Source organism: Ischnura elegans, chromosome 8, assembly GCF_921293095.1.
Source record: "Ischnura elegans chromosome 8, ioIscEleg1.1, whole genome shotgun sequence".
NCBI lineage: Eukaryota > Metazoa > Arthropoda > Insecta > Odonata > Coenagrionidae > Ischnura > Ischnura elegans.
The window spans coordinates 13,932,934-13,960,900 of record NC_060253.1 but is presented as its reverse complement, the minus strand read 5'-3'; the positions used below and the strand labels follow the sequence as shown (position 1 = coordinate 13,960,900).

Here is a 27,967-nt window from a genome sequence, read left to right as displayed (position 1 = left end):
AGTAATAACTACACAAAACCTTCTCCTTAAATAAAAGAGGTTAACCATAGCCACCTAGATAAAAGGCCCCGTCACAAGCGACGGCTGAGGCTCTGACGTCACCACGAGAAGTGCTGTGTTGTTCCGGCTGCCGTTGGAGACCACTTTGTTTACGAGTGTATTTACGTTACGTTTTACCACATTTTAGGGACTTTTGTGGTGTTAGTTGGTGAAAATTTAAGTTTCTGAGGGTAGTGAAGTTTCCTTTATTATTGAATTTCATTCGCTGGACTTCATGAACGTGTATTTGTGAGGCCTTTTTGTTAAAAAGTTCCTTTCACGTGTGTAGTGCCGGCATGTGAAGAAAACTCCACAGGAGTGGACCCGAGGTTCAAGTTTTTAACTTTCCAAAAGATCCTGAGCTGAAGAAGAAGTGTATATGGGGGATAAAAATAGACAATTTCACCTCGACGGAAAACATTAAGGTATGTACTCTTTCTAGCTGTAATTATTTGGATGTAATTTCTAGGTAGATGTGTCTTGGGGATGTTGACAGTACTAAAAGTGGTGATTTAAATACAGAAGCGGCATTTCAATTGGAAATTCTTGTATTTAAGCTGAATTTTTTGTATTATTTCGTTCAGTAAACGTGAGGTTGAAGGAGTTTCTTGGGAATTATAATATAGCTGCCAAGTTTATAGCATCGAATATTCTTTATTATCTTTCCCTCTGCTGTGTTATGCGTCTAAAAACTCAGCAAAACAGTGCTTATTTAACTATACTTTTGTTACTCATAGTTGAAAAGCAATGCGAATTATCTACGCGATAATTTATGTGCTTAGGTATTTTCCATGAAACTACCAGTCTTTTATTTTTGGCGTAGTAACTTATATTAGGGGGTAAAGCACATAAATTTCTAGGGTTCTTGGGTTCAAATTAATTTCAGCTTATACATAATTCCGTAAGACCAACGATATTTACTTGATAAATTGCATGGATAGCATCTAATCATGAGAAATGCATAAGTCGCGTCAGAAACGTATGTTTCTATACTATGCTATACTATGTTATTGGTGTGTCTGAACAACCGTGAATGAAAATTTGCGTTTTTCTCTTACAATTGGTGCAATGAACCGTAATTTATCTATGCCCGGCTTTCATCATCTGAAATTATCTCATGGTCTAGTTTTAAATTTTAAAAAATCTTTAAGGTACATAATGATCTCCTATATTTACTGGCCTAGTCATTAGATGTATCTCATGCAGAAATGCCAAAAATTGGATATGAAATAACTACTTAGTAATTTTCATGACTTTTTCTTATTTATTAATTTTAGTCGTGTGATCTTCACTTCTCAGCGAGTGACATCAGAAAAGAACCTGTGGCCTTGCGGGAGAAGATGGGGAAGATAACTCGTGTTGAATTAGAAGTGTAATAGGAGGAGGGTGCCATTACTTCATTTGAAACTGTCATCTAGAAGACAGAATGTCATAGTGGTTGAAGTGACATAAAGGACTATGGTAGATTTGTTTTTTATAAATGGTTCATGTGACAATGGACATTCATCTGAAAAACTATTGAAGATAGTTATTGTGGCTTCTGCCAGTGCTCTTTTAAATGATTTTCGTTCAAAAGAAAATACCAGTATTTGTTTCACCAAATTAGTTCATCGTAATAAGAGAAAATTGTAGGTATTATTTTGATTGACGAATGGAAATACAAAATATTTGTATTTTATTTCTGTTTTTTTTCTTTCCTGCCGCCAAAATTCCTTGTGGTGATTACTTCATGCATTTTAAGTAAGATCTGAGCTGTGATTTAAGAGATGTCGTGTTCTTTATACAAATGTGAATGCTGGTGATATGGCAGGACTTCCAAATTTTGTATTAGATTGATACATCTAATGAAGTGGGATTGAAACTTTTGCTCATCCCAAATAATATTTCAAATACTTAAGCTCCTGGGACGGGTACGTTTTATTAGCCGAGGCTGGACCATACGTAAATTTTGGCTTGCATTTTGATGCATTCGAGAGTAATAATGGCAGATGTGTCAACGATACCAAATTTCACAAGTAACTATCATTGAAAATCTTATTTCGTCAGGCTCTACGGTAAGATTTTCATAGCCCATGGGCATATCTAATTTAATGTCAAAATAAAGAAGAATTCACTCTTAAATAATAGATCCATTTGGGACTTTGTGTGAACACCTTTTACTCTGCCAGAAAGAAATTATTTATCCAAGGGAAGTATATGGAGTGCAACGAGGTTTAATCAAATACTTGCCATCACCACTTTATGCTATCGAATTTCGAGACGGTTTTATGTTGAAAAATAAATGCTCTTTGGATGCAAAGAGCCTTCTCTACATAGTTATTTCAGATTATAATATTGTTATGTAGTACTTCTAGTTCACAACGACAATTTATGAATTAGTTATAGATAGTTTTTTCTTGAGAACTGCGAAGTTATATGTTACGTGCCATAAGACGTAATATTATCGAATAACTTTGAGATTGAAAAATATTTTTGTTGATGCGTGTCAGTATTTTCTCGGAACCCGCTGACTATTTTCTTATTGACTGAGTAAATTAGGTATCAATTATCTTTTCACTTCGGCGGCTAAACCACCGTCGCAGACAGCACCACAACTACTTCTGTTCTGCCATGCTCTGGCGGTAGCACTTCAATGAGTGACGTCACACGCCTGTGAACGGGCCTTATCTCTAGGTGGCTGTGGGTTAACTATGGTGTACCTCAAGATTCAATTCTTGAACCACTACTGTTCACTGATCATATAAATTATATTCCTGAATATGTACCTTCAGCATATAAAAACAATTCTTTTTGCTGATGACATGAGTATATTGATTCTAGCCTCAAATTTTTAAGACCTACAAAATAAGATAAACACTACAGTTCAACATATTCTATTGTGGCTCGAAAATAATAAGTTGTTTATCACTAACAAAAAACTATTTACAAGAACTTTGACTGTAAACAATAACCAAATATATAAATTCTTATAACTGAAAACATTCATGTAAATAATACCGCTTTCCTCAAAATTGCACTAAAACAGGAGGCATGAAATCAAATAGCAATTCACTCACCTCTTTTCCGGGGGGAGATTTTTTGGTGAAGAAGACTGCATGGTTGGACCATGAAGATGGCAGTTTAATGATTTCCTTCCCAATAGTCCCCTTTATCTTGTCTGACTCACTGGCCACTTCCTCCCGTTCATCAAAGCCTTCATCTGCGTCGACCCTCGTGAGTTTCAGAGGGGAGACATCATCCTCTGGACGCTTCTTCTTCCCAGAATCATAGAGTCCGGAGTCCATCTTCCTTTCGCAATCCTCCTCGTCTTCTTTCACAGCGGAGGCTCCTTCCACCACAGTGGCAACACTCTTTGCATTTTGAGCAGTCACTCCTTCAGTAGCACTCTTTATCTCTTTCTCTTGAGAATGTTCACCTTCAGAACTAGAACGGTCACTTGAGTCACTGGAAACCTCACTACCTTCATCATCATCGTCATCCTCTGTATACTCTTCAAAATCTGATTCATAGTCCTAGAAAAGAGATAAGAAGACCAGATTGTAAACTGTTGAATAATAACATTGATTTCAACACTAAAAAACTAAGAAAAATTATTTCTTATTCAGTAAGATTAACTCTTAGAAGCTCAACATGCAGATGTATGGGCTTTCAGATTTCACCTTAAAACACTAAAGGAGCCAATACCGTATATGTCTGAATATATTCCCCCTTTTTTTCCAAAAATGCCTGTGGTAAAAGTAAAGGGGGGGACAATATTCAAACGCATTTTATAAAACTTTTTCCGAAACAGAAGCCTCAAAATTAGGGGGGGGACTATATTCGGAGAAATAGGGTATATCAAACCTGTATTTAATCCCATGTACATATAAATGTTTGTAATATTTTGAGTTAGTTCCACTTATAGGGATTTTTGAGGATTATATAAATTTTTTATTAATCACTCCTGATGAAATGGTCTTTCTTCTACACAGTGGCGGACGTAGGATAGGGTCAAGGGGGGAGGGGACCAAGTGGGGGCAACCTCCCAGCAGTAGTGGGGATACAAACAAATTAACATTCTACCCACTGTAAATTGGATGTTGTAATTGGATACCCAATTTACACAGGATAGAATGGTAAGACATTGGTAAGGTACTGGATAGAAAGGTAAGAATTTACCCTGGATAGAAATAGGCTATAGACCCCCCAATCGCTTCTCTGGATCTGTGACTGGATTGTAACATACCAAAAGCATATTAAATAGACCCTAAGTATAGAGCTAATTTATATTTCAAATCGTCAAAGTAAGTAAATGTATCAGAAAATATAACCATACTTATACTTTTTTACAAAGTGGCAACCTCGAAAAATCTCCTGGGTCCTTCTTGGGCATATGGTTTTCATTATGTTCCTTAATTTTCCTATTCTTTGATATTTTGTTTCTCAACTGCATCCATCAGCACCCACCTCAAAGCCAGGGGCTCAGCTAGGAATAGGTGGGGGGGGTTTAGATGAAACTAATACAAGGGTGTGTGGGGGTATGGTATACCCACAAGGATAAGCGGTAGGTGGGAGATTAATGAATTGCGGAATTTTAAGATAAATGGTTGAAAATGGCGAGTTTTACAGCTTTCTGGGGGATATTTTATTAATCCTTACACCATTCTATTAGTAATATCAATACAATTAAGTAAAATGGATTAAAATTGAAAATTTCTCCGAGCTCTGGGGAGGGGTTTTATCCCCCAAAACCCCCCCCCTCTCTGCGCCACTGCCTCCAGCAACATGTCTCTGATGCATTCAAGTCGAGGCATGGTACTGGAAGCAGGTGCTGAGGAAAAATGGGGTGAGAGAAAAGGAGGTGTGTAGTGTGTATATCTGGACCAAGAAAAAGGTACAGAAGACATTTATGTAAATAGAAAACTAGCTCAGGGGAAGGAGAAATTGTGGGCTGCAATACATCACTCTTGCAATACTTTCAATGAAGATGCTCGAAATAATGCACTTTATTCTGGAAGAGTAAAATAATGCTTTAACTTAAGTGATTGAAATAAGCTACGCAGACTAGTGCAAAAATATCCAACTTAATTTAATTAGTGATTACATTAGTGTTTCCTTTTAATATGATCAGCATCCTTTCAGGTTAAAGCACTGAAGTCATGCAAGAGGATGGACTCCAAGAATTTGAGGAGTTTTCAAGAAGACTAAAGAAATTATAGGCACCATTACTACAGCCAAATTGATAAGCTAAACCACGCAAAAATAAATAAGGTTTGATTCGTGAAAGGCGATTCCCATAGTTCTGGCGATAGAACGTCACATTTATAACTGAAAACTTACCTCAAAATCATCTTCATACTCGTACTCATCGGTGACACTATCAACATCAGCAGCTTCTTCCGCAGCGACTCCGGATTCATCAGGGATCATCTTATGACGACTTAAATCAACCGACTTTCTGGCACTCATATCGGAAGCAATGGATGTCTTCGAATCAGAACTTTTTTTCACGTTACCAACCACATCTTTCAGACTCGTTTTCATAGCTCCTTCAACATTCGGTCCATCACCTCCCCCTCTGTGCTTAGAACTGCCACTCATCGCTGAGGTACGTTTCAAATCACTATTGCTCCCATAATTCAAAAAATCATTGGCACTTTCGCCCTCCGGGCTAATGGTCCACGTCCTTGTTCTTTCCCTTCCTCTCTTGTTTCCACTTTCTTCCGAGTTATTCACATTTTCACTTGGCTTCACTGACACTGGTCTACCAGTTGCCCGCTTCTCGAGATGAGAAGGATCTTCAACTTTACCTTTTTTAACATGTTCTGACATTATTCTTCTTAGGTTTTCCTTCATTCGCGAGCCCGGCTTTTCGTTAGTTTCACGCTTGGACACAGCTGCCTGTAATGGTGAGACCTTCTTCTTACCAGAGTCCTTTTCCACAACCTCAACCCTCTTTTTAACATTTTGTACTTCTTTTACTTTAACGCCCAAACCTAAATTTCGGACTCCACTGTCTTTCCGGGCAGACGTCTTGGAGGTATCTATGGGGCGAGGGTTACTTCTACTTGTAGTTGGATTTCTAGGAGATGAGGAAGGTCCACCCCCTTTAAACTTAACATTTTGATCTCTTTTATCCACAGTTCTGACGGGATACAAATTATTTGATTTACCAACACTAGAAACGCCTGTTTTTGAAGAGAGAGCAGCAGTTTTGTCAAGCAACTTCTTTTTTGTGGCTATATCACTTTCCTTGATGGCACTCGATCTACGGCTAACTACATCTTTGGCACCTACAGGCTTGGGAACAGATTTAGAAGATGAAGAGGACGTAGGCTGTTTCTCTGATAATATTCCAACTTCACTGCTCAATTTCTTTTCAATTTCCTTGTTGTTAAGCCCTGTCTTTGAAACACGGGAACTAGATGATGATGTCAACTTAGAGCTGTTTGAACTCTTGGTTTGAGCACCTGAGCCTTTCCGCATTACTGAGGAATCTCTTTTCGACGACGATGTATTCGCTGCTCCCGTGGGCTTCAAGTTCGACTTGTTTTGAGCAGCAACCTTCGAGGTGCTTTGTTTTTCTTTCTCCGGCTACGAGAAAATGTTCAAAAGTATGTGATAAAATTTTAGCAGCAATAAAAATAACATTTCTATAACCATATTAAAAACTCACCACATCTCTCTGCATGTTGAATGACGCAGAAGCTACAAATTTCTAGCGATATTGCAATAACCTCAGGCTTCTACAAGCAGAAAGCTTTACAAACAAAACTATTTCCCATGAGAACTTGCGTTAACAGCAAAGAATCGAAATGTAATGATTGGCGGGAAGTGTGTGGTGGGGGTGGTTAGAACCAGTGGCGGCACTTTCAAAAGTGAAACTTAGGACGAGTTGGCTCTTATTTTCCTGTTCCTGCGTATTTCCGTCCAACTACTACTTAGGCCAAGAATTATATCATTCACATTCATTACAGGTACCAATTAAATAATGATTCCTCGGTATGAACAACTCTGAGCCACTGAGTATTAAACTAATTAGTTTTTTTATTTGATTTTTAGTTTAACTACTATACTTACTGTCTATGACCATGGAGGGCGATGACCATGCATTGGCGCCAAATCCATGGGGCCTGAGGGGGCCCGAGCCTCCTCAAAAATTCGTTATGGGTGTGAGAAAAAAATGTGTCAGGCTTGTCGATTTTCCACGGAGTGTCCAGATGTCGAGATTCGAGTTATCAGGGTTCTAATGTTGATCATATGACTCTTCTAAAATGCTTGAAAACTTAGAACTCACTACTTATAAAATATCGCGGGGTAAGATCCCCGGTTTGGGCCCCCCCAATATTTTTTGCAAGTCAGCATCCCTGTGACCATGTATTGGTTCCCTTCACCGATAAACGGGTCCTATATTTCTGATGAAAAAATCACACCCTAGCCTGAGACCAATGGGCGACTATAAGTTGCTTGGCAAAAGATTTACTCCGGTTTTGCTTGCTAAATATGACTATATATGTCTATAATAATAATATGACTATCTATAATCCATCTACAATGATTTTACTGACTGGAACTAAACTTAGTGGCTGAAAGTCATTTTATTGTATGAACATGTTTAACCCCTCAAGCGAGTACGACACAGCATATGCGTCCTTGCTATTCCATTCCTATATAGTGCTTTAATCGTAGGTAATTAAACCACCCAGGGTGCTATAATTTAGAGGCACTGAAGATTTTGAGCAGACATGAAGTAAAATACATTTTGCAACGCTATCATTATCCAAATTTCCAAAAAAAAATATTCTATAAACAATTGCTTAAATTTTATAATTATGTATACGTACTTAAATTTTCAGAGTCATTTACTTTTTCCTGCTCCCTTTATCCGATGGTTAATAGTTGACCTGAGTGTGATACTGCTCAAAACAGGGTTCTAAGCAGAGTTAGGGTGTTCCTGGGCATCTATATCTGGTCTCTTTTCTCTTTCCTTTTTTGAGCACACAACACACTTTCTTCTTTCAACCTTAAATGACTCAGTTTGCAGGTTTTGTTGAACAGAATGCAGCCCGGTCAATCGTGTACATTCCGTATCGATATCCGAGGGCCATCCTTTTGCTGTCCTAAATTCTGTCCGTGATACTTAGCTATTACCCAGATAGCACAACCATTTGTATACAAATGGTAAATCTTCTGTAACCTTACAAATTGTACCGATTTTTGTAATACAACTGTATTACAGTTGTATTCAAACGTCTTGTATACAGATGATTTGTAATACAGTTGTAATACAAAGGCAAAATACAAGGGAATTTGTAATATGATTGTAATAGAGGACATTTGACACTGTATTACAATTGTAATACGATTGTAATAGAGGACATTTGACACTGTATTACAATTGTAATACAAATGTATTACCACAAATGTGCTGTCTGGGTATTTTGTTCACTAAGCTCATTCTGAATACTATGTTATGTTATTACCAGCCTTACGTTATAAAATGAACGCATTTAACACAGCCATGTTAACTAATTGGTTGAATAATTTCTTGTACCACACTTTTGTCCTTTTTCTTTCCAGCAAGAACAATTCTAGAAGTTGATCTTTTAAATCTACGCAGCCCATATATTTATCATATTCTATTACACACATAGGTTTATTTACACATTCAAGCCTGCCCTTTCAACTTACGGGTTGCATTTCATCTGAATGTTTTGTAGTCAGCAATGTAACATCGCGTTTATCCTTCCACTTCAAAGCAACCAATTTCCCACACTTATAAACACATCTATCAGAGTAATAGTTTCTCACACAAACGTAGAACAACTTTTGTTGAAAAAATATCTTTGTCCTTTGTGATATCACAGCCCAATTTTGTCCCTGAGCCACAGTAAATAATAAAATTCCATAAATACCCTGCGGAGTCACAAAGTTCAACCAATTTTATCCCAAACCTGGAAGCTTTCATGGGAATATACTGTTTCCACGATGGTCCACCTTTCCACAATAACAAATACTCATCCACACTGATTTCCTTACCTAGTTTATACACTTTTTGAAACTTATTTTTCAAATATTGACTAATTGGTAAAATTTTATCTGTTTTGGATCCTTTTTTACAACTTCCTCGTTGGTACATATTATCTAAAATGGAGAAATTTGGTGAGCAATGAAAACCTTTGCTCACTCATTACATTGGGAAAAAATGAAGTCTCTAATAAATGCTTTCTGCTAAAATACATTCTGAGGCTTGGTTACTGAATTATTCCCATCAACATCAGAAGACCTAAATACACCCTTATTTCCCGCAGAGTTGTGGGGACCCACTATTGGAAGCGCGATTTTTTTAATTCGTAATTTTCTCTTTCTCTCGAGCAAGAAACTGTGCTGCGTAGCGGTTTGTCTAAGTCACTATAATTGAAATTATTTCATCATCAAAAAATAACTCAAAGTATGCCAAGGGATCATCTATACACAGAACAGGCAATATTTGTTTTCCGACTAATCCACACACAAAAGGTTGAGGAGGGTCAGCACTGTTGATCTCTTGCCAATTATTTTCTTGAAAATTCACAGAAAAATGAAAAGGTTCTTAGCTCTCTTCAGAACTGGGATCTAGAGAGTATCCAATTGTAATTTCCGAAGTAGTATCTGAGCATTCTGTGCTCTCTTCTTCCAAAGCGTCAAGCACTTGCTCATTGCACAACTCACGCAAGCTAGAAGCCATGGGCTAGATAGAACATAAGAGGGGTACAGATATGGTGTGGACCCAAGGCAGAAAAAAATAAAAAGAATCATCAAAGCAAACGTAGGGGTGAAAACACCCCAACCCTAAGCCTCAAACGTCGTAAATAAGATACCAAGATGTGGGGCTGCTGGCCGGTCTTTGAGGCTCCGAGAGGCGTTGAGTGACAATGCCTCGACGGTCCATGCCTACACTATCATTGCCTTGATGAAAGAGGAAGGAAACAATGAGGCAGAGAAGCAGATGATAATGAACCACAGACAAAAGCATTCAGCATCCCCACATGTCACACACAATCGCTAAGAAAGCACATAAACCAGAGCTTGAGTGGAAGGATATCTTTCATTAGCATCCACCAGATGCTGACCCTAGAGGAAGCTTCTCTTTCCTGACATCAGCTAGAAAAGAATATTCTAAAAGATATCAGAATGCAAAAACATAGCACACAGGGGCACAGAACGATAGCAGGCAGATGTGTTTCACATATATACTCACTAAAAGTACATACATATATGGAAGCTTCAGAGATAGGAATACCTAATGAAACATTCAGATGCCTATGGTGTGTCGTGCACGCTTGAGGGACGGCAATCAGAGAACACAAACGCTGTGTCGTACACGCTGAGAGAAGGACCACAGGCATTTAAAGTCATGCTTGAGGGGTTAATTCCTACCACACTTTTCTCTCCCTCAAGTCACTCATCCTTTCCTGTCTTATAATTTTAACTGATCTGCCTTTCTTTGCCCTTCACATCTGAGTTATCGTTATTTCAGCCAATAATGTCAAGAGAAATATATCTGGCCTCAGGCCCCTAGTAGAGTTATCTACCTTAGCCTTAAATGTCATCCACAAAAAGATGCAATGCTTTCATTGCAAAGTAAACTGATTAGAAACCATAGATAAATAACACATTTATATCAAAGAATATGCTATATTTATTCTTTCAAGTATTAGGAAAATATTTACAAGTGACACAGGAATAATATTGCATAACAATCTCATTACCAGTTTATATATATTAGTTTGGAATGCTAAAACATTACAACACTAGTCGTTGCTCATGACTCCTTGAAATTAAACTTCATCACTGTTAACTGAAATAAAGTGATGAAATGTAAAGTGCAAATGTATGTAAGATGTGCCTACAGAATAGCTATAGACCTTATAAAACTGGAGTCAAGACAATGAAAACGATCATGGCACCACAATTACTTCCAGCACCACTGTAATATAATATTTCTTGTATGCAAGCTCTCTTCTGAGCCAACTGCAGACAATATTCTTAAAAAATATGCTCATGTCATAGGAACCTTGGGTAATTCTTCCTCCCTTATCATTGAAATTCTACCTCATAGCACAATGTAAGCCAAAAAAAGTCAATTGAGCAAATTTAAACATATGCATGTAATATAAATTAAAATTGATATAATCGATGTCCCATATGATAGCGAACCTAAAATTTTCACAAATACTTGATTGCATTTACTATTAACAAGACAACATTTTATACATATACAAAAAATCAACACACATTAACCCTTCAAATATTTTTGTAGAAATATCATTTCCTCGATATAATTTGAGGTATACATAAATGACATTTCTGAGGAAATATTGTTTCATTTTGAGAAAAAAAACAGTGATGTAATTAACAGTCTTCGATGACATAACAATAAGTTGACCTTACCAAGTATACAATTTTCAAAAATTCTGAAACTCAGAAAAGAGTAAGGCACAAGGATATAGTTTACACACTTTTCTCATATGCAGAACGATTCACTAAATAAATATGCACGAAAAGATACACCAAATTTAGTAGATATCTGTTTACAAGGGGAGGAGTATCCCATAGTATTCCATGTCACAATTGTTATAAATGTGGCAATTTGTAAGCTTCCTTATTTGCCTGTATATCACAGCACACAGGTTTTACAAAAGTAAAACAGCAGACTCATAAGTTAAACTTATTTACATTCACAACACAGACTTCTCCACAGCTCGAGACAAAATGGGGAGTACACAATATATCGAAACCTGAGCTTCTCAGCCACATACTGGCAAATAAAACCAGATATTTGTAGAAATAGATTCTAGCTAAACTCACATCAACAAGCCTTTGACATGTTAAGGCATCATAAAAACTTTTCAGCAGAAAGGCTAGACAAATTTACACTTCTTAAATGCATTGACTCAACATTCACTTCCATTGACATAACTCTCACAGAATGGGAGAGCAGGGAGGAGAAAAAACTATCACAGATGTATAGCACTTGGGAATTTTCAGCTGACATCCACAGATGAGTAAAACAATATGTATGCAGCTGGTGAAACGACATCACTGGGAGATAATTCCGACACGTCTTGATCATCAAACTTGAACCATCTGAAAGGAATAAAAATAGAATAAAGATAAAGTCCATCATGCATCTTTTTAATTTAGTGTGACCATTAGAAAATCACTGCATTTCCCAATAGACACACCAAAGTTATACACTAGTACATGATATTTGTTTACAAAATGGATGACATGGACTTTCCTAATTGATTCCTTCTGTAAGGATGGTTTGGATAGGTGAGCGTAAATCTCAACCCAGACTAAACCACAGGCACATGAATTTTATTCATTTTCTTTCCCTTGGCGACCTTCTATAACCAAATATTTCTTTGGAATGTCCAAAGGATTCACCTAAGAATTGAACCTGGGACCCTTCAGTCAGCAGCCCAACACTCTACCCTCTCTGCTACAAACTCCTAAAATGATGCCTACTGTTTCATAAATAATGTCTAGTCTTTGCACAATGGTTAATGTTACATGAAAATCGCATATGCCATATTGATGCGATGCATGTGAATAAATGCAACATAGGCGCAATGACTAGACTTTTATGATATTTAAACCACAAATTTGCCTTTTCGTTGGCAAAATTTGTAAATTTAGTACCAAGTGCTGTTAAAATGCTACACTGTCGCTTAATGGCTAGGACCTGAACTAGACGTGGGTGCAAGCAGGCTACACTGCTGCCACCAGTCTATTTTCACACCCTTTGCTGCGAATTTGTGAAAGGTGCAAAATCAGCAAGTTCACCAACTTGCTGATTTTGCCCCTTTGCGACAGTTTTCAGAAGACAGAAATGCTTCCTTTCTTTCCATTTCTTCCTGAGAATGGTGTTTTTTCAAACTAAGACCCTGACTATGGTTACTATGACGCTACCTAAGATCGTTAGAGATCTATACCAATGATAATAACATTTTGTGTTTTCCTTTCTGCCATTTGCATTTGACATTGAATTGAGTTTCTTCATGGCATTATCTCGCAGAGATTGCATTGTATTTAAAAAAAAAAGGGAAAAACCAATAATACGATTGACAATAATTTATACTCACTTATTGAAAGTGCTACTCTTGCAGTGAGCAGTATAATGGCCTCCGTCCATTGTGCCATAATGGTTGGACACTCCATACAAGTTGTAAAGGACAGAATTTCTTCTTCGAGTAGGATTGTATCCCGACGAGATTACCTCAGAGCCAACCCATTGGGATGCATCCAAGTCTTCCAAGGGAAAGTCCACCATTGTCTGCCGTTTCCGACACCAACCATCACTGGTAAACCTGAAAGAGGATTCACTTCTCACTGTGATGCTCTCTTTTACAACCAAAAATTCACTGAATTCTTACAGTAACTGAAATACTTATTAGCAATATACTTCAAAGGTGGTGTAAGTTAAAAACATGCACTCCATGAAGTTAACATGCAAAAGTAGTCTCAAATTAATAATACTTATTGCAACTCCCTTCGTGCCATTTCTAAGTCAAGAACTTGGCCAACCCAATTTGCTACCACAATAACAGCATATACTTGAAAAACTGACAAAATGAACACATTAAAAGACAGTGTCATAAATAGATTATATGTTTGGGGAGGGCCAAGGTTAGGTTAAGTTATTTATGCTGAGGAAACCCATGATATTCTATACTTAAAATAAAAGTGAAATTAAAATAGCAAGTATGATTGGACGAGAAAACATTTCCCTTGTTTTGGGGTCATCCTGGGCTCCTCCCCCATTGATGTCCTTGTCATAAGATTAAAAAAGTCTCACGTTAAACACAATTATAAATTGTAATCAAACTTTCATAATTTTCAGAATATCTCCCCCTCAGCAGAATATTTTAATATTTCTTGAGGTAATGTTATTTTCGGCACTGGTTGCATATTAAATTATGCAACACAAAAGCGAACTTTACCATATAATTCAACATTTAATGACATAAAATATTTTATTTTTTGTTCATGATGCAGTTTCATAAAAAAAATTAGTCTCACAACAAATGATTAATGCCAATGAAATGACGAATGCCAAATCCAAAATTAAGACTGAATCTGAAACTCCAAATCTGCTGATTCACAAAATTGAAATCACCTACAATTTCATTAAATTTACTTTTAAGTTGATTAAAAAAATACTCCTTCACTCGATAGAATAGTTTCCTCAATTCGGTCATCGAAGAACCATCTACCTAGAATTATATCATAAATTCTCGTCACTATCATAAAAAACTGGTACCAAGAACTGGTACTCTAATTTCTAATCGATTGACTCAATCAAAACTAGAATCCATGCATTCGATAGGATTTCACCAAATCTTTAATATCTATGCCCCATCAAGGCTATTCTTACCCTCAGAGTAAACTCGTATCCATACCCATTTGTAAAAATCTGGTCTGTAGCAGCAATATCTCAACATTTTCCAAACAGCTGAGGAGGCAAACAGAAATTAACTTTGGCATACAAAATAATGCCAGTCATTTAACTCTTTCTTGGTACAATTTTGGATGATATCACAAAAATATTAGTTTCTGATTCCATTGGCAGACAAGGGGATTTGCAGTTCCATTTATGTTGCTTCCTCTCCATAGAGTGAGAACTTGATATGACAAGTGGATTTTTTTTACAACTACCAGGTCCTATCCCACTGAGGAGGAATGAGGATTCAGTATTACACTTGGGAGCACAGGGATACTTGCCTTTTGAAATGGATGACTAGAATTCGAGGAAGAATCCAAATATCAAACTTTTTGCTCGCATCTCTTGGCTCCTTGCATTTTGGACAGTTCCAACCACTAATGTGCTCCCCTTTGAGGTATAAAGCCATGCAATCCTGTAAAAAAATATGAGAATATAATGCCAATTGTAACTTGATGGAGTTTTTCCTCAGCCCAGCAATAGGGTGATTCACTAAGATACAAAGTCGTAGATTATTGAAAGAATTTGTTAGATGCTAGGGAAACATAAATTATAAGTATATACTACAATAAGTCAAGTAGTAGACATAAATTCAAGTATAAGAAATAAAGTCAAGTACAGGGGAACCACATTAGCAAACATGCCTATGACAAGACCCCGATCAAAACGAGCTATTACAGAGGAACCATCAATTGACCTATGATTAGCATATAAAAAATATGGTTGATATGAGGTCCTTTATGAGTAGACACCCACCATTGCAAGAGATTCAATCTTAGGAAAATGTGCTCAGTCACTGTAATTGATTGCAATCTGTTAGAAATGAGATTAATAAGACATGTTCTATCAATTGCACGTTGTTAATTGCATCGATCCGATCGTTTTCCAGATAATTTAGGGGAAAATACTGCTGCATTGCAAGTTGCAAATATTCGATCTTCAATTGTTATCAAGGGTGGTCGAGAACACCAATGACATCCTTTGGGTATAATGTCGTGTTTCACCTTTTTTTATGACTTGCTTAGGATTATTTACTCAAAATAGCCAAAACGCAGGCAATATTATTCCTGACATTATTTCTAGATATTATCTAATATAAGATACTTAATTTTTATATGAATTATTACAGGGTCCTCCATAATTTCCCCATTTTTCTTCAATGACTCATTATTTAAATCATATTCACTCTATTCAAGTCTAAAAAAGAACATTTTTAAACAACAGCTTTTTGAGTGGAGATCTTTGCTTGCTTAGCAAATTACTTTTAAACACGGATAATGCATCGAATCACATCAAATGAAAGAAAACATTATCCGAGGGAGGTTATCATTCCTCCACTTATTTTCATCAGCTGAAACAAATGCGATATGTTATTTATTGCAATTGGTATCTGCAAAGCATCATGCCAAATGTCAATCATACAAATTGCAATCAACAGAAATGATAAAGGCAAGGAATAACCACGCTAAAATTTTGATTACTCAATCGTGTCGAATTTTACGTAATACTGATTAAAATAATGGTATGGTGAAGTAAATGCACAACATAAGTGTGGCTTGGTCAGTGGTTCATCGAGATAAAGACAGGCAATCCGATAATTTTTGCATGAGTCAATACACAGCTAAAAAATTGACGGTATATACGTAAATTAAGTAATGATATAAATTGCAGTAAAAACTTTGCCCATCCTTCGGCATTTATCCATAAGTTTCTTAAATGTAAGTATTTCGGTCAAATAACCAGCCCGGCTCTCAAAAATGTGTTGACAATAGCTTTCATGGACATTATTTGCTACACCCCTGGCAAGATGACAAATCACCAGAGCAAGGGATTGTTTGGGCACTGTGGGGTACCTTTTCATCAAGTTTCTACTTTAGTAGAAATAACGTCTCCTGCCAAATTGGCGTTACTCCATACCATCTTGCAGGACGGCAATAAAACTCCCACCTCACCACTTGTATGCAGCAACGTTCTGTGTCTTCAACCACAAATTTATCTCTTTAGATCTGATTTTTTGAGTTCATCGAGTATGAGTATTTGAGGTTCCCCCGACCCAAATACAGAAGGAATAAAAATTATACCACGAAATTTTAACCCTGGTTTGTTGATGCCAGTAGGAACCAAAATTATCAATGATCATTAGGTCAAAAGCACACCATTTTTAAACTACAGAAACTTTGACCTATGCACTCCAGTTGAGTGCAAGTTTGCCCTGTAGCCAGATGATCTGGACAACTCATAGCTTCGAATGCTTTGTCTGCTGGAGATCATGATGTATCCAAGGCATCCAGCAACAGGGCAAACTTACAGCCAATCTGACTCACAGTTTTGTTTAAAAAACCTATTTTGTGTCGTAAAACCAAGCAGATGATGTGAACCAAAATCTAAAAAAATCATGGACAATACAGCCGAAGAATCTGGTCAAAGGAATATTGTGTTTTTTATTCCATAAAAATCATACCACCGCAACACCACCTGCTTATGATCAAAGATTTTTGGAGAAAAACGAGATTGTGTGCGTTTTTGAAAAATTGGTCATGTTTGAGCCACTGTATCTCAGCAACGGATCAAGTTTATGTAAAATGGTATACAAATCCATCATTGGTAATCATTTATGAGTATTTGCGCAAAGTTTTAAGTCTACATCTCAAAAGACGCCATTTTTTACTTTTGTCCCGCCTTTTTCCGATTTCGGACCACTGTGCACTGTCCACTTTCCCTGCCATTTACATGCTGCTAACTTCAATTTTTACCTCCCGTACCCCATCACCCAAACAAACCAACAATGAAGTGGAACCGACCCATCTTTAAAGTTAACCAAACAAACACTCACCGCAAGAGAGCACCGAGTTGCGTTGGGAGGTATGGGAAGAGAGAGGTTGGAGAATGGCTCGTACGTAACAGACTGCTCGCCACAGTGCAGGCAGCACACGGTTGACGCCTGCTGCCCGTAAAAAAGATGCAAAACCAGGGACTCGTTCTGACGGCAGAAGTCGTGCCATGCCCTCTCCGCACCTTCGGGACCAGAGGCATTCTGAGCTGGGGGATTGGACGGATTTTTGCCAATCTTTGACATTCGAATGCTAGCCTAGAAGAAATTATTGGAAAAAACAAATTAAATACATCAGTGGGCCTTCTACAATCATGCCCAATGAGTTTCCTCACAAAAATGTGAATGGTTTATGGTTTCAAATCACTAGGTTGAATTCATTAAAGTGATCAGTCCAGGAGAGTTCCGCTTAACCCTTTCACTACCACCGGGCTGATATATCGGCCCTTTCTGGTTGAGCAAAAACTGCCAGGGGTTGATTTATCGGCCCGAATTATTTGACTTTTTTTTCGTGATTGTGGTCTTTTCAACGGCTGTAATTTAAGTAAACCCTATTAATCAATGTATGGTTATAAGATATAAATATATCTTAAGTATTAGGAAAAATGTAGATGTATTATACAAAATTAAATAGCTGAAAATTTTTAAGATCTGAAATGTTGCAAATTCCAGAAAATATCCTTGGCAGTCTTCGCACAGCCCACCTCAAATGGACTGGCAGTAAAAGGGTTAAATTACTAATTGTCTTAATTAATGTGCAACTCGCAAGGCTTTCTACTTAAATATGTAATATAAAGGAGCATTGTAGCCTTGCAAGTCAGTTGCTTGGCTACAAATCAAAGATCATGCACATGATTGCTAAGTATTTCACTATATAGTAACACTTTAAGAGTTTTTATTTTTTTAGGAATTTTTCAAATTGGTCAATGGCTTTATTGTGATGAAAAGCATGAAAAGAATCAAATGGTTTTGATTTCCTTCACTTGAAAGTTACTCAACAATGTATTAAAAAATTAGTTCAGAAAGATGAATAATATGTGCCACCCCTAATGTTGAGATTGAGATTACAGCAATAGAAAAGCTCCAAAGTCAATGCAGCCAAGCAGTCTTTACATGTTTCTCAACATCAAATGCTGTATTTTGATTAAAATCATCTAAAATTACAGTTTTCAAAAAGGCTATAGCCTGGAGAAAAAGCATGGCACTTTTTCAGCAATCTCTCTCCAGTTACAGAAAATACAAGACTTAAAGATTCTTAGTGTCAATATCACTGTTTCCGTGTTGGCTGCATCTAATTTGTTAAAAACCTGCCTTTTCAACAGCATGACTTATCAGTCAGAAATACAAAAGGAATAACTAAATTTATTACTCATCAATACAGCAGAAAAATATGAACTTCAATTACATCCCATTTCCAGGCCATGCATTTCAGAAAATATTATTTTCTTCAAAAATATTGAAACAGTAATAGGGGAAGCTTAATTACTTCAACCACTGGAAAGGAGACTTCTTAAGTGTGGATAAGGTACTCTAAGTATTTTTCAGAATACCTCCACATAAATTGTCAACCAAGTTTAAGAACATGGATCAAGTATCCAAGTACACTAATGGTATCCCTACTGAAGATGTTATTTATCTGCCTCTAAATTAACTTACTCGATTCAAATCCTCATGTAGCCAGTCCATCAATATAGTGAGGAACTCGTGAGAATCTTGCTGCTCATGGCCAGCAAATGCCTTCTTGTGCATGCCTACCACTCCCTTAAACAACAAAGAGGTTAATTACTGACAAATACAAGGAAAATTATTCAAAAACACCAATTTCACACTTTTCCGAAATAAGAATGAACCTGATACACATATGTATAAGGTTTCCCAAACTAAGCCAATGAGATAGTTCTAAGAAACATTGGAGGAGCAGAGAATAATTAAAAAAGAATAATATTATTTCAATTTCAAAGAGGCAAATTTAAGCTTTTTGAAATTAATTCTGTCCTCCCGCATACTGTCTATTTACAAAAAGAGATGAAATGTGGCTAAGAAAGAGCAAGAAATTTGAATACACTGAATTTTGGCCAAAGAGATGCAGATAAATTCTGCATTCTATAATGAGATGAACATCTTTAAGTGGAATAAAAAATCTCAATGTACAGACAAGGGATGGTTACCGTTATCATTATGAGTAAAACGAAGTAAATACAAGTAGCAGACCAAAGAACCAGCCAATTTACCAACCTTCAAATCCCTGCATGCAATTGAACGATATTCTCCGCTCCAAAGGGCACGGACTAAGGCAGCCACTTCTTCTGCAACCTCACCACGCAGCTTTGTACCACGATTCACATCTTCTCTGAAAAATCCAAGGAAGATAATAACATTTGAGTATTTCACAAATTAATCTCATTAAACTTCTCCGAGAAAGTAATAACAAAAGGAGTTGAGACAAATACTAATGAGAAAGAAAGTGTCTAAAAATAGGGCTTGTCAATCTATCCATGCCTACAAGTCAAATACAAGGGTTGTACCAAAAGTAAGTTTCCCAATGAGCTACAATGTTGAGCAAAGGTGCTAACAATAAGCTAAATCCCACAGCATTGCTATGCGCAGTGGTTCCCCTACTCTCGAGTCCGCCCGTTCGCGATTCACTGTGTCGCTCATTATTGGCTTAGCAACCGTCAACAATGAAAGTGATGATCCCCGTTATCGCCAAGTGAGAGGATCGAACAGTAATCCGATTTCTCCTTACAAGGAAGTTACCGCCATTGGAGATTCATCAACAACTGACTGAACTTTATGGTGAAGAGTGCATGCCCGTTCAGCACGTCTGCAAATGTTGCAGAGCTTTTGCTGAGGGCCGCACGGAAGTTCACGATGAAGAACGAAGTGGAAGACCGCCGGTTTTGGATTGTCCAGAAGATCAACAGTGAGCCGCTCAAAGATCGGAGGGTCATTGCCTGTGACTTTGTTGAACGCATTTCTGAAGCTTCTCACAGCACAATTGAAAGAACTTTAACACAAACTTTGGGTTATCGCAAGATGTGTGCTTGCTGTGTCCCCCGGATGCTGACTAACGGACTCATGGAGCAACGCCTTGACACTGCTCGCAAATTTCTTCAACGATTTTAAGGTGGGGGGCAACAAGAAGTTGTTGGTCTCTATCGTCACTGGAGATGACGTATGGGTATTTCATTTTATCCCCGAAACAAAACTCTAGATGGTAAACGCTTCAAGAGCAACGATGAATACTAAGTAGAGGTCAAACACTTCCTCAACGGGTTGGCGGGAGACTTCTTCAACTTAGGGATAAAAAAGCTGGAGTAGTGTTTTTAAAAGTGTCTCAAAAAAATAGGCAAAAATGTAAGCTTTTCAAAGATGTGAAAATTAATATCAATAAAAAAAGTTTTGTATTTGTAAAAAATATGGGAACCTTACTTTTGGTACAACCCTCGTACATACTGTAACGTTTTAATTAATTACTCTTATTTTCACACGTCACTTACAAATATTTTATTTCACTTTAAATAATACAAACTCGGGAGCAAGGGAACACCTGTCGGCCATAACTATCACAATCCGACTCCCCACTTTTCACTTCCTCCCGCGCCGTCAACAATCACAACAATTACCTCACTCCACCTCTGCTGCTTATTATTGCTTGTATTACGTCACACCAAAAACCAAAACAAACCACTCAAAATTAGGTGTTACATTTGCCCCATTGGAAAAGAAAATGGAATGACATGCAATTTTCTTTTTCAAAGCCTTCAAAAATAGAGTATTATGGGTTATGGGCGTGGCCCCAACGCCTTCAGTTTTGAACTTTCCCCTTAAATTAATAGTAATTAATTTTTTTTTTTATACAATGGGAACACATGTCATATCACATTAGCAGAATATGCCTCGTTGACCATTTGATCGGATGTAACATCGGCTTTGACATGAATAATGTACCAGATTGCTAATGATATTTAGGAAAATAATGAACACTTGAAACCATAACTTTTAAAACACATTCATACCTCTTCAAATGCTGCTGAAAGCCAGAGCACTTCACTCCCCCTTTCCATCACATAAACACAGTTCACTTCACTTCACACACTGGCATTTTATTATTCTATTTGTCACACTTCTTTTACTTATCACTCCCCTTCTTTGTTCACTTTACTCATTCATTCATCATTGTCCGCCCTACGCGCTAATCCCCTTCCTTCCGGCTCAATTTACGTCACCAGCCCATTCACACATAAACAAACACGAATCAAATACAGGCAACATGACATTGAATATACACACCACTGAAAAAAAACAATAGAATGAGACCTACATTGTAAGCAAATCCACTTATCTCCTATTTTAAATTTTACTCTCTTCCTTTTCTCTTTCCTCCTTCTTCTCTCCACCCGATTTTCGTCCTTTCTTACGTTATTTTCACGTATCCTAAATATTCTCGCGATCTTTTCAGAGTCACTTTCTCCTGCTGATCTAAGCTCGGTTATGTGATTGTTTCCTTCCGCCATCATGGAATTGACAAGGTGCTGTCGCTCCGGTTGGCGCGCCTCCGCTACATTGTTTAGTGCAGGCCACTGATCAGCTGCTCTCTCGCCCGGCCGGTGAACGTATCCATCGCCGAGAAAGTTATTATCTCGTCGTCCCTCTCTCTGCAGGCTCGACGCCTGCCACTCCCGCTGCTGCGACTTCCTCGAGTCCCATCCGTGCTGCTGGCTGTGCTGGAACGCGCCTCCCGACGTCCTCCACGCACGCTCCTCACGGGGTCCTGATGTATGCCTCCCATCAAACGTCGGGACCTTCAACTGCACCGCGGATGTCACTGTGACGCCGGGTCCCGTGCCCCTCTCACACACGATGCATTGGACCGCCTCCTCATCCAGCCCAGCTGCCTTAGAGGTGGATTCTTGTCCTATCTCGTCCGCCATCTTCCCGGGCACTTCCTCCACTTGTTTTTCCTTTCTCCCCTTACATTCTCGCCGAAACGCCGCTAGCCCTTCGTTGATGCTTTTCATTGTCTCCTCCAACTTTTTTTCTCTTTCTTCTTGTTTGCTATCTCGCCTCTCCAGTTCTTCTTTCCATTTTCTATCTCGACTCTCCCGTTCTGCTTCCCATTTTCTATCTCGACTCTCCCGTTCTTCTTCCCATTTTCTATCTCGACTCTCCCGTTCTTCTTCCCATTTTCTATTTCGACTCTTCTGTTCTTCTAGCATCTGTCTTAGTAGCACCCGTAGGTCACTGTATCCTTGGTCCTGCGTCTCCATCTCAAACTCATGTGTCTCTATATCTACCCCTTCTTTTATCAAAAGCGGTTTTAAACGTTCCTGCAGCTCAAATTTTGCCCCTTGGGTCGTCGGTCCCCGATCCCTCAACAAACTTTGTAAATCCACCTTTTTCAGTTCGTAAAATTTTTTCACTCCCGCCATCTTGAATTCCCGCTCTCTACGACGCGACTCGTTCCTCAGGCGTTCCGTGGTCTCGATCCTCTCGAGAAGTCGTGCCCCACACGTTGCGGCGCCAAAATGTAACGTTTCAATTAATTACTCTTATTTTCACACGTCACTTACAAATATTTTATTTCACTTTAAATAATACAAACTCGGGAGCAAGGGAACACCCGTCCGCCATAACTATCACAATCCGACTCCCCCCTTTTCACTTCCTCCCGCGCCGTCAACAATCACAACAATTACCTCACTCCACCTCTGCTGCTTATTATTGCTTGTATTACGTCACACCAAAAACCTAAACAAACCACTCAAAATTAGGTGTTACAATACATTACTAAAAATAGCAATGAACTTTCATAAAATAATTTATTACAGATGGTGGAAGGTTTTGATAGCTCAGTCAAACCAAATAGAATCCATCCATCCAAAGATTAGTTTCAACCATGGAATTATGATTTGAATAACAGTTTTGCAGGTCCTACGTAATGGTAAACAGTAAATAATGAATGAAATATCTCTGGCAGGATCCCCTTAATGGAAGACGAGGCATGTTTTGAAGTTGTGACTTCTTAGTCAAGTGTCACAGAGTTGCAAGTTACACTTGACAATGATGAAATGCAAAGTATTGAAATGTATTATGCGCTCATTAGAAACCAGAAGAGAACCTTTCGTTCGTGATGGAATGGTTCCACCATTTCTCACCTGAAACAACCTGTTAGTAATTTACTTTGAAAGAGAATATTAAACATCCATTGGGAGAAGGAAAAGTGAAATCATGAGGTGGAAAAATGCCGAGAAAATTTACTAGTCAAACACATATGCACCCTGATTGGCCTCAATTACTATTACACTTTTATCCTGCATTATAGTACCTGTAAGATGCCATAAGACACGTCAACAATTAGCATTTAAGTCATAGGCCACTCGTTTTGCAAAAAAAATAATTAGGGTAATATTGTCTAAAAATTACTATGAGCACTCATTTCCCTTGTTTGTGGCCCTAAATTTGTTGCAACTAAGGCATTTGCATTTATTCAAAGTGCTTTAATTGTTTTTAGCTAGAAGTGGAAATATGACGAGTGGATGTGACAAATATAAATATAATTTAAGGACTGAGTCATTTATAGTAGCAAACAGACCCAAGTTAACTTTATATAAACGCTGTTTCTGTACATGGGGCCAAAGTTATTTCATTTACTGCCCGCTAGAATTAAAAAATAATAAATCCTCAAATGTAATGTTAAGACTTGCTAAAGACTGGCTTTTCTCGCTAGAAACAGTTGAAAATTTATTTTGAATTTATTTATCTAAAACACTCACGTATCATTTACTGCATTATTATGTTTATTGGAATACCACCGAAAGCTCCTTCTCTTATTTTTTGTTGTATTAAGATGTAAAAACAAAATGTAGGAGTAATAAATTATTATTATTATTATGTGGGAGACCACATGTTGGTAAGTGGCAGAGAACACATTAAGGAGGGTTTATATTTAGCGAAAATTTAGCTTGACCATCGGATTTGATGAAAAAATGTTGCATATCAGATATCAGATTTTATAGAAAGAGGGTTTGGATCCAAAGTCTTTTCCTCATTTTAGATTCCACGCATCACTAATTTTTAGCATTAAATTATAATGGAGTGCTCTCATAAAAATAAAAAGGTAATTTTTTTTACATATCTAGATAAGTAAGTAAAAGTTATTAACTTATGCAAAATATGACTTCATAGTTCTCAATATTCTTGTTGCTAGAGAGCTTCAAAGTTTGCAAAAATTACTAAATTCTTTCGCTCAGTAAGAACGCCCTGTGACGTCAAAATGCAAGTAAGCAGACTCGCTCCATAGCAATGACAAAACAGTAACGACGATAACATACACCTACGATGATACTTATTCATAACTTGAAGGGTATGTGAAAAACAGTTGTGAATACACAGTTTAATAGTTTTACGGTGCGTGTATTGCACAATGGTTGACTCCAACTTCGAAAAGACGCATTCTGGGAACATTCTGAAGGTAGATTAATTCATGGCCACTTATTTATTCTCCGTTAATGAAGATTTCTCAGTGAGGAGTTGAGAAAAAATAGGTTTTATAAAACAGGGACAACTAGTCTACTGGCACCACGTTAACGTATTGTTTACTGGACTCTGACGTCACGCTCAGCCAACATGGTGATGGGTTGTTCGGAGTGCAAGATTAATGTACAATTTTCAAATTGGAATGTTACTGATAATATGCACGTAGAGAAGAACTGCTTTCATTGTAATTTTCAGCAGGAAGGATATTTTTTTACCACATAATCATCCATTTTCAGTGGAATTCCCCAATGATGCACTAAATTTCAGGAATAAACTCTCTCAATATGCCCTCCCATTAGCTATGATAGCCAAATATAAACCCGTTGCGCTATAATGACGAGTCTAGCTCGTCATGAACTTTCAATGCCAAACCGCGCAATGATGAGTGTATCTCGCCATCGGATTTTATTAATTTTAGCACTATTTAGAGTAACAATATAATTATTTTGAAAGCTTAGCAATGTTAAAACATAAATAGTATACATAAATAATTCGTATTTTATGAAACATGATGCATTGGAAGGGTTAAAATGATTTTATTTGAGTAGCTATAGCTGTGTTCTTCATGATTAATCACATTTTATTTCACGGTTCTATGTTTATTACAAATTACAAAATATCATTTCATTACCCTCCATTTAAAAGAGAACCACAGAAAAAAAAATACTTAGAGAATAGGAGCGCAATATTCGGAAAATTAATCAAATTGGAAGGGGTTAAAAAACTCTTTCATAATTGGACTTTGTAATTTACAAGGTCAATGCTATTACTACAAATTATGACCTAAGGAATTTTATGCTATAGCATAGAAATTTCTTTTTCTCTTTTAACAAGGCCTAGTACGTGAATAGTGTTTTGACATATCGATGGCTAAGTTTTAACGACACATATCTCAAAATTTGGCTGGTCTGAGTTAACATGTACTGCTATTATCTGTTCATTTTATCTCTGCGGGTCAGCTTTCGTGAGATCCCGGACACTATCGGAGGGCCTCGCTGAAGGGGGAGGGGCCTCGCTGAAGGGGAAGGGGTAGTACTGAGAGAGAGAGAGCAGGAGCGACCTTAACGTTGCCAAATGTACACAGGCACCCTAATGTCCCACTGAAAAGGTGTGACTCATACGTGGCCACAGATATTTTTGGCCCGGCGGCAAAACAATGCATACAATGTATAGCTACTTATTTAGAGGGGATTGAGGATAATCCCATCTCAGAAGCCAGGATATTGTCCGCTAAATGCGAGACCGCTGGTGAAAGGCATACATAAGCGTAACATTCTGATAAACGGGGATTGCAAGGGAATTCGTGAGGATGAGGATGCAAAAAGAATGGAGAAAAGTAGCACGTCGGGTATTTTATTACATAATTTATTTTGTACTTATTGCTGGAGTGGTGTGGCTAATAAATCAACCTCCTCGTCTTCCCTCCCGTCAGTGTCTTAATTTTCGGAGTCACTTTCGGAGCCTTCAATAAACACGCTTGGATTTTAATCTTTTAAATCAGAGGTATACAAAACTATATAGGTTGTAATACACAAATGTAAATACGGAGTTGAGGAAAAGGGTTAGGGTTTGTTAATAAAGGGATCGGAAAAGTACTGATAGGGAATAGGTGGAGGGAGGGAGTCGGTGCTGATGGGAATGCAAAAGGTGAATAAAATTTTTCTGGAAAGGCGATGTAAAAGGATTGATGTGGAAGAATAAGGAACAGTAAGTTATAAGTTGGATTTAAATGGAAGAATCGAAGAGCACCAAGAGAACGCGCGAGATTTGGCAACACAGCTAGCAGATTCACGAAGTTGACGCGACGGAGGTCTGAGAGCGACTGTGCTAGGCCACGCCTACCGTCTGCTGATTGGAAGAGGGAAAGTCACGTGTAGATAAACTTTCCCTCCTCTCACCCCAACTCGGTTAAGCCACACCAGCTCACCCGCAAAGATAAAGTGAACAGACCTTAATACTGTTAATAAAAAATAAAATTCAAGTAAAAAAAACAACTCTTTGTTTGCAAATGCATGCTTCTTTTTCAGTTTTATATATTTTTCGTTTTCAATTTCAATTAAAATTATAAACAATTAAAAAAAATAAAATTATTTTTTGCTCTCCTGAAAAGTTATTATTTTTGAGATATGTGTTGTTAGAACATAGCCATTGATATGCTTGAAAGGCTCTTTCTTTGGTTGACATCTTAAAAATTAACTAACAAAAACAATCAATGATTTATAAATGAATTTTAATTGGTTGATAATCTGATAAATAGCACTTATATTTACCTGTATTGTCCATCACAGAAATATTCCACCAAGCTTTTCGTGTGATTGATGCACTGTAGGATGGAGTTCATGTAACACGAGTTGCCTAAATTACGAAGTCCAGTAAGGCCACGACCCTGAAAATAAAATTACACCATTATGGTATTTAATCACTATCAAGCCCCTACTTTTTTAGGCATAAATAATGTTAACAATATAAACAACAACACAAAAGTTAGAGCTCTACGTTGATACATTTCATCCTCCATTCTCCTATTAACAATTTCTCCAACCTTCTATGACTCTGGATTTCATTTTAAAGCTACCACAAGGGAAATTAATATTAATATTACTATTTTTATCCATCAATTTTCTGTACACAACACTGACCTCACCAGTGTGCACTGCTGAGCATCACATTTTTGTTTACAGTTAATCGATGCCTGAATAAGTGTACAACCACTATGGTTGTACATTAGCATATTTGGGTTCCTAAAGTACATTCTGATTATGAACTTGAGTAAGTAAATGGAAAATATTTAGGTGTCACAAACTTGGATTGACAACTGCCCTGAGAGTATGATGAAAATGTGATCTTTTAAATTCATCCCTACGACTGTTTTGAAGCTTGGAGACGTATAGCTACTTACACCAGAGGAGAGATCTAGATATTATCAGTCAATTTCAAAATAAAAGCCTCTCATCAAACCCATAAAAAATGAAATTGATACATTCACTGAAGACTTGGCAAGATATAAGACTGGGTATCTCAAAGAAATAGTTGTGATACATAGACTGACACAACTTCACTTTATAACTATGATGAAAATTTAAAAAATTAAT

General features: G+C 37.4%; 2 protein-coding genes across 2 annotated transcripts in view; both read right to left on the bottom strand.

The window, feature by feature from the left end:
* The window catches only part of LOC124163977 (cytoplasmic dynein 2 intermediate chain 1), a 36,813-nt gene extending 30,031 nt beyond the window's left edge, over nt 1-6,782 (bottom strand). Inside the window, exons 1-3 of the mRNA XM_046541122.1 lie at nt 6,695-6,782; nt 5,359-6,612; nt 3,096-3,551 (exon numbers count right to left, since the gene is read on the bottom strand). Coding sequence (XP_046397078.1) covers nt 3,096-3,551; nt 5,359-6,612; nt 6,695-6,709 — 1,725 coding nt within the window. The 5' untranslated portion in view covers nt 6,710-6,782. The remainder of the gene's footprint in view (nt 1-3,095; nt 3,552-5,358; nt 6,613-6,694) is intronic.
* Nucleotides 6,783-10,675: 3,893 nt separating this feature from the next.
* The window catches only part of LOC124163427 (ubiquitin carboxyl-terminal hydrolase 8), a 97,209-nt gene continuing 79,917 nt past the window's right edge, over nt 10,676-27,967 (bottom strand). Inside the window, exons 13-19 of the mRNA XM_046540338.1 lie at nt 27,146-27,261; nt 19,572-19,686; nt 18,993-19,097; nt 17,340-17,594; nt 14,788-14,921; nt 13,149-13,373; nt 10,676-12,147 (exon numbers count right to left, since the gene is read on the bottom strand). Coding sequence (XP_046396294.1) covers nt 12,045-12,147; nt 13,149-13,373; nt 14,788-14,921; nt 17,340-17,594; nt 18,993-19,097; nt 19,572-19,686; nt 27,146-27,261 — 1,053 coding nt within the window. The 3' untranslated portion in view covers nt 10,676-12,044. The remainder of the gene's footprint in view (nt 12,148-13,148; nt 13,374-14,787; nt 14,922-17,339; nt 17,595-18,992; nt 19,098-19,571; nt 19,687-27,145; nt 27,262-27,967) is intronic.